This window comes from Macadamia integrifolia, chromosome 14 (assembly GCF_013358625.1).
Source record: "Macadamia integrifolia cultivar HAES 741 chromosome 14, SCU_Mint_v3, whole genome shotgun sequence".
Classification (NCBI taxonomy): Eukaryota; Viridiplantae; Streptophyta; class Magnoliopsida; order Proteales; family Proteaceae; genus Macadamia; species Macadamia integrifolia.
Window position 1 is genome coordinate 29,646,103 of NC_056570.1, and position 7,895 is coordinate 29,653,997.

At 43.7% G+C, this 7,895-nt stretch overlaps 1 protein-coding gene and 2 pseudogenes across 1 annotated transcript; 1 reads left to right on the forward strand and 2 right to left on the reverse strand.

Moving 5' to 3' along the window:
• The window catches only part of LOC122060816, a 12,310-nt pseudogene extending 11,825 nt beyond the window's left edge, over positions 1-485 (forward strand).
• Positions 486-1,840: 1,355 nt separating this feature from the next.
• LOC122060817 lies at positions 1,841-5,843 on the reverse strand (annotated as a pseudogene).
• On the reverse strand, positions 5,785-6,915 carry LOC122061472 (AAA-ATPase ASD, mitochondrial-like). The gene is made up of 2 exons (XM_042624740.1): positions 5,958-6,915; positions 5,785-5,851 (listed from the first exon to the last, which is right to left on the reverse strand). Exons 1-2 carry the CDS (start codon positions 6,834-6,836, stop codon positions 5,843-5,845), a joined length of 888 nt encoding a protein of 295 aa, XP_042480674.1. The 5' UTR covers positions 6,837-6,915; the 3' UTR covers positions 5,785-5,842.
• Positions 6,916-7,895: the final 980 nt, after the last annotated feature.

Below are 7,895 nucleotides of genomic sequence, written 5' to 3' on the forward strand. Positions count from 1 at the left end.
ATGATACAGAAGAGCATCATAGATCTGAAAAGCTCCCCAGTCGAAGCAGGAGAGGTGCCAAATTAAGGTCCGTTGATGACCTTCAGTCAGGTTTGAGACGAAGCAAGAGGGCCACTCGAAACCAAATAAACTATCGACAATATGAGCTGTCTGAATCAGAAGCAGACTCTGTGAAACCTGAGAAACCAAATGCATCAGACGGGCAATCAGATGCAAGCAATGATATGGAGGACTCCAGGGAAAGTCAGGATTCCCAGGGTGATGAGAATAATGGGGAAATGAAAGTTGATGAACCAGTTCAAGAATACCATGAGAAGGTAGAAAATGAGCAAAGCCAGCCACCTGAGAAAACAAATAGCTCAAGCGAGGAAAAATATAATGGTGTACCAAAAAGGCGATTTTTGGACCTAAATGAGCTTGCTCCAGGTACTGGTTTTGATGATGGCCCCGGCACACTAAAAGATGAAAACATGGACAATTTCTAGGCATCCTCTGTGAAGAATCCACCCTCCTTTGGGGCTCTGTGCACCGTCTGCTGTGGGAAAGTGGGGTTTGTACACTTCGTTCTCGGTCAGGCTGGGTGTTTGATGAGCCATTTCTTAATTTTGATACTAGTTCAAGAAAGGGGTTGCGATTGTTGAATTCTCCCAATGGCATAGTGTGGTGAGCTGCCATTCCAGTGTAATTTATTCAGTGATTCCCAGCAGGGAGCACAAAATGATGCGGAGAATTGTGTAGATATGGTAGTCATCTTTAAATTTTTACCTCCGAAGCAATGCATGCTACGGGGTGGGAATTTGTATGGAGTCCCTTGCTGGCCTGCTCTTTTTCTGATCAATGTACAATACCCATGAAAGCTGATATGGTAGCAAAAGAAAATTGTTGGCTTTGAGTTTAAGCCCCTTAAGTTTCATTCTTGCAGGATTGTACCATTAATTTGCATTTGTTCTAGAGTTTGATGATCTGCTGACCAAAAGATACAAGCTGAAGACTGTTCTCTTGTTGTGTTGGTGCCATCTTCCCTCTGTGAGGTAGCATGATGTTTCATTGACATAGTTTCGATAGATTCTCAAGGAAGCTAAACATTTCAGTTTTTGTTTTTGTTTTTTCTACTTCCAATTGATGTGTAGTTTCATACTGATTTGGTCTGTAGTAGTAACTGCTTAAGCTGTACTTTCCCATCATCTGACTTCATGGTGGATTCAGAAATCACTTTGCTCCACTATGATGAACAGTTTTTCTTAGGTGATGATCATATGAACCATTTGTAAAATGATTCTACACTCCTGTAAGAGCTTTGGGGATTGGTGGTCATATGCATTCTCTCTAGTGATAGAAGCAGCAAATTGTCATTCCACAAAGTTGCAAGTGATGGACCGATGTCACTTAAAAGTGTAAAATTTCTAGGGTAATATCAACTTGATGTTAAATTTCTTTCACTATTATATGTGGGACATGGTCTATTGGTCTATACCTGATCATCTGTTTGATATACTAACCTGAACTTAGTTTTGCCTACACATGTTAGCTTGTCTGCATCTTTGATCTAGTTACTTCTTGTTCCTCTTTAGTTCATCTCTTGTGCTTCGGCCTTAATGAATCCAAAGTAATACTCTCATTACTTGTCTCAATTGATCACTATGTTCATATTCTTCTTCATTATAGATAAAAGAGTATCATCATAATAAACAACCAGAAAATTTTCAACAAAAGGATGTAATGGCTAAATTGAAGGGCATGAAGGTATTAGTTTCATTGGAGAGGTTGAAGGGCATGATTCTCCATCATATAAATATCATCCTTCGTTTTAGTTAAAAAGTGGCCTTTCAGTCGCTTCCATTTATTTGGTTGCCACTGCTGCCGTTTCTTCTTTAGCCACTTGAAGAGCACTGATCGGTGCCTCCAGACAGTCCGCCTTGGCATTTTCGCCAAATGATTTAGGCATCAAATTCTCTGCAACGTCGGCGGGAGTGATCTTAACCTGGGTGTCGTCCATCAACTGGTGAATCGCCTCGAACAGAGGGTGACAATCCAGGTCCAGATAATTCTTTGCCAGCACCTTGAACCCTTCGTAGCTGCAGTAAGACATCTCAATGTGCTTGTCCATCCGACCCCTTCTTATGAGAGCAGGGTCCAGTTGATCCATGTAGTTTGTGGTGAACACGATAAGCCTCTCTCCTCCTCAGGAGGACCAGAGGCCATCAATGAAGTTGAGAAGCCCAGATAGAGTCACTTTGCTCTCCTTTTCCATACTCTTCTCCGCTTCCTTTAACGGCTGCTGCTGGCCCACCTTCCCCTTCATTTTTCTCTCTCTTTCTCTTTCTCCTTCTTCTTGTTCGTCCTTTGGCCGGTGAGATCAAGGGAGCAATCAATGTCTTCGACCACGATGATCGACTTACTTCTAGTCTCGATCAGCAGCTTCCGAAGCTCCATATTGTCCCTCACGGACGTCAATTCGATATCGTAGATATCGTAATCCAAGAGATTAGCCATGGCGGTAATCATAGAAGACTCACCGGTTCCGGGAGGGCCGTAGAGCAAGTAGCCACGCTTCCAAGACTTAACAATCTTCTTGTAGTAGTCCTCTCTTACTGAAGTTAATGAGGTCATCCATGATCTCCTTCTTCTTCTCCGGTTCCCCATCGCCAGCGTCTGAAACGTGGCCGGGTGGTCGAACACCACATGAGTCCACACCGACCTGTGGTTATTAGTGTGGAGCTTCCGCCGGCGGTTTCTCGCTCCTACGGCTTTACCTTCTTCCATGACATGGTTGAGGTAAGAGGAGGTGACGAGGTCCCTGTAGCGCATGTGGAAGGTAAGTTTGAGGTAGCGCGTATCGTTGGAAGGCGGGTTGGAAGAGAAGGGAGTATGGGAGAGTTTATAGTTGGAAGACCAACAGAGCTTGACGCCTTGGAACCGGTCGATGACCTGCTCGTGTTCGTCGATGCTTAGTACGAGGTTGCGAGCGTTGTGGCCGGTTTCGGCCTTGAGACGCCTTGCGTGCTTGGAGGAGTTGGAGATGAGGTAGGCCTCTATGGTGGAGTAGAGGTCACTGCGCTTGAAGCGGTCGGCGGCGTACTCGTGAAAGGTGATTTAGAAATCGTCTGCAATTCCGATCTCGTACAATTCCGTGTAATATCACTTTTGGGTCGTGACATGTGTATTGATACCAATACAATGGTCCAGATCTGATACAATTAATAAAACATTAAATCAGTGAAGAGACATTTAAATCAGATCTGGACCATTGTATTGGTATCAATACACGTATCACCGCCCGAAGGTGATATTGCACGGAATTATACGAGATCAGAATTATAGACGATTTTTTTCCGTGATTTGCATGTATTGGTTTAAAAAGGGTTTTGAATAATTGATTGACGTATTTACTAAGGTAGTCTTGGATTTGGTAGGGCAAGTATTTCTGGAGCATGGCCCCGATGAACATTATGGCCGCGGCTTTTGAGCCTAAGCTTGTCCATAAATCCTCCCTCATCATCACCGTTATTTCTTCTTCTTCTGGGAATTCTTGTTATATTGAGTGTGGAGAGAGAAAGGGTAAGTAGCGGTTAAGTGCAAATGGGATGAACGTGGTGGTACTATTTCCTTCTTCCTCACATGTTCCTTTGCTCGGGTGTGGGGCTAGCCAACTCGTCTACCATATATCTCCTTACCTTTATTGTATCACTCCACCTCACTTACCAAGTCTTTCTAGATTTTCTATTTTATGTAAATTCGCGCAATCTTTATTACCAATTCAGTAAAAAAGGAAAAATATTATTTAAAATTCTTCCAAGATATTTTTTAGGGAAACTCTCAGTAAATCAATTTTTCTCACAGATTCATCTCTACCCGGAACAAGTGTTGGGAACTTGGGATTATCGTCACAAATTTTGAGAGCGGATAAGGTCCTCGAATGATAATTTTTCTTGTGCTGGATTGATGGTGGTGGATTTCATCTGTGTGGATCAATACTGTATAAGAATAATTCTCGTATGAGAACTTGATCCTCGGGCCCCCTTATCATATGCAGCTAGAGCTTGTGGGTGGGCCACCTTTTTGTATGGGGATGTAAGACAAGAACTCTTGAGTGTGGATCAGGTTCTTGTACATTCTCGTGCAGTATTATCCACAGAGATAAATTTTACCAAGCTCCACCTTCTTGCCCAAACGGTACTGGAAATACCTTTTTTGGATCCACGTACCGAATCACCGTGAGTGATAAGAAATTGAAATTGTATCAGTGAGCTTGTACTTCTTTGGATCCACATCTACTTGCGTCACTCCCTTCATCCCTTCCACTGATTTCCTCACTGTCCTTCCTTTCAAACCCTTCACAGTCCATCCCTCACCTTTATTTCCACCGTCTTGGTTGTGAGAGACCAGAGAAGAAGTAGAAGAGGAAGAATGGAGGGTAGCTAGCTAATTTAATTAGTAGTTTACCTGCTATGGTTTAGTACTACTCTCCTGAAGAAAGAAAAATACAAGGAAAAACACATGCTCAAAAAACGTTATATATAAACAGAAAAGAAAACCATAAATCTCAAATCTCAACCCTCATAATCCTTTGGCTGAGATTGCTTAGAAAAATTAATCTAATCAAAGTAACCCTGGTGGGATCCTTGACACCTAAAATATATAATAAAAAATAAATAAAATAAAGAAAATGAAGAAACCCCCAAAATCCTCTTCCTTGCTTGCCCAAACTTTGGACGAATTGATTCCTTCCATTTGAGCTACCAAAAAGATAGGAAATATAATCCTCCTTTCCCAAAACCGATATCTTGTTTCATAGAAATTTTGCAATTCCTAAAATATAGGAATAGGACTATAATAAATCATAGAAATCCCAGGGGGTGCTTGCCAATTTTTTAGGTGCTGCCATGCTGTCCCAGTGGTGAGGAGTTGGAACTTGGAACTCGGTTTCATGAGCCAGAGGTTGGGTTGCACGGCTGGGCTGGTCCATCTCACCTCTTTTCTTAATGCAGATTGGCATTGACCCCTTTACCATTTTAGGATGCAGACCCAGACCCACATCATTTCTCTTCTTAAATTCTTTCTTTAATCAAGAAAATAGGAAAATGTAGAACCATAGGACCACGGATGATCTTACATTGCCTGTGCATATAACTGGCGGTCTCGATGACATGAAACAATGACAATTGCAGACATGGCCCATGGGACTATGCCAGCAGCCCATGCCACAACCTGGACTTGGGCTTGGGCCTTGAACAGTTTAAGTGATCAACGTGTAACGGCGTAAGTGTGTGGTAGGAACAGGACATAACTGGATGGATTGAATAGTCTCATATCAACTTTGAACCAGTTCATACCAACTCACTATTCAGGTTTGATTGGGGGAGGGTAGAGACTGCAGAGTGCGATGTATCCAAACGCCAATCCCTATAAATATATTGAAAAGTTGATAACCGTAGGCCTCTCTACTACCAAACCCATCCACCACCGGCCACGGGCCTTCTACCGGGAAAAAAAAAAAAAAAAAAATTGAAAAAACACACACACAACGTGGGCCTCCACATTAAATATAGAGGACGAGGAGCATTTATTAATGCTCTTATTATATTAGAAACGGACGGTATGGAATTCCTACTGCTAGTTGGTCCGGTCTGGTTCTCTCCTCAAACCGTATCCTTGTTTTCCAACTGGTTCGACTTAGCAACCTCTTCCCCACTGGTCAACGATTCTACCTTCTTTGATTGACGTCGAAAGCTCTTGGTTGCCGCTGCCGCTGCTGCTAATGCTTCTTCTTTAGCCGCTCGAAGAGCACAGATCAGTGCCTCCAGACAGTCCGTCGTGGCATTTTCCCCAAAGGATTTAGGCATCAAATTCTCTGCAACATCAGCGGGAGTAATCATAATATGAGGATCGTCCATCAACTCATGAATCGTCTCGAACAGAGGGTGGGAATCCAGGTCCAGATAATTCTTTGCCAGCACCTTGAACCCTTGGTAGCAGCAGTAAGACATCTCGATATGCTTGTCCATCCGACCCCTCCTTATGAGAGCAGGGTCCAGTTGATCCACATAGTTTGTGGTGAACACGATAAGCCTCTCTCCTCCACAGGCCGACCAGAGTCCATCTATGAAGTTGAGAAGGCCAGATAGAGTCACTTTGCTCTCCGTACTCTTTTCCTCTTCTTCTTTAACGGCTGCTGCTGGGCCACCTTCATCTTCGTTTTTCTCTTTATCCTCCTTGCTCTTTTTCTTCCTTTGGCCGGTTAGATCAAGGGAGCAATCAATGTCTTCGATCACGATGATCGACTTGCTCCTAGTCTCGATCAACAGCCTCCGAAGCTCCATATTGTCCTTCACGGACGTCAATTCGAGATCGTAGATGTCGTAATCCAAGAGATTAGCCATGGCGGCAATCATAGAAGACTTACCGGTCCCGGGAGGGCCGTACAACAGATAGCCTCGCTTCCAAGCCTTGCCAATCTTCTTGTAGTAGTCCTTGCTCTTACTGAAGTTAAAGAGGTCGTCCATGATCTCCTCCTTCTTCTCAGGCTCCATCGCCAGCGTCTGAAACGTAGCCGGGTGTTCAAACACCACATGACTCCACACAGACTTTGGGTTGTTGGTGTGAAGCTTCCGCCGCCGGTTTCTCGCTCCCACAGCTTTACCTTCTTCCATGACATGGTTGAGGTAAGAGGAGGTGACGAGGTCCCTGTAGCGCATGTGGAAGGTGAGTTTGTAGTAGCGCTTATCGTTGGAGGCCGGGTAGAAAGAGAAGGAAGGTGCGGGAGAGACTTTGTTGTTGGAAGACCACCAGAGTTTGACGCCTTGGAACCGGTCGGTGACCTGCTCGTGGTCGTCCATGCTGAGTATGAGGTTACGGGCGTTGAAGCCAGCATCGGCCTTGAGACGCCTTGCGTTCTTGGAGGAATTGGAGATGAGGTAGGCCTCGATGGTTGAGTAGAGGTTGAAAGGTTTTGAAGATAAGGAGATAAGGAAAGGGTTTTCTCTCTCTCTTTCTCTATGAGAGAAAGACCCTAAAATATCCTTTTTTATATATGTTCTGATAAGATTACACAAAACAGAATTACAAGAAAGTAATTACAAGAAAATGATTTGTAATGATTAGTTAGTGCTAATGACTCAGCTAATGCTAATTAATGACTGAGTTAATGCTAATTGTAAGTAACTGAAGTAACTAGTACAACTGTAATCTATGTAATGCCTTGCTCATGTGAATGATCGGCTACATGATCCATTCCATTGGATATGGATCTAGTGAGTCGGCTAATATCCCCCCGCAAACTGGGCCGGGGAAGAAGACAAAGGCCTAGTTTGGCACAAATGCGATGAAACTCTCTACGAGCTAAAGGTTTTGTAAAGATATCCGCTAGCTGGTGAGTAGAGGGAATGAACCGAGTAAGAAGAGAACCGAGAGCCACTTTTTCACGAACAAAGTGGTAGTCAATCTCAATGTGTTTCGTACGAGCATGAAACACGGGGTTGACAGTCATATGAAGTGCACTCATGTTATCGCAAAACAGCAAAGCAGGCCGGGGATGTGTGATACCGAGATCACGAAGAAGGAATGATAGCCATGTCAATTCGGCTGTTGTAGAGGCCATTGCACGATACTCAGCCTCCGTGCTAGAGCGAGCAACTGTAGGTTGTTTCTTGGCACTCCAAGAAATACAATTGGAGCCCAGGAAAGTACAAAAACCAGTAGTGGACCGTCGTGTAACAGGACACCCAGCCCAATCCGAATCAGAAAATGCAAACAAGGTGAGAGAACTATCACGAACAATTCGTAATCCAAGGTCCAAAGTGCCACGAACATACCGAAGTATGCGCTTGACCATAGCAAAATGAGCACAAGTAGGAGCATGCATATGTTGACAAACTGAATTAACGGCATAAGAGATA

Bases quoted from the DNA above. Each gene is read 5' to 3' on its own strand.
- LOC122061472 (XM_042624740.1), bottom strand. From the start codon at position 6,836: ATGGACGACCACGAGCAGGTCACCGACCGGTTCCAAGGCGTCAAACTC.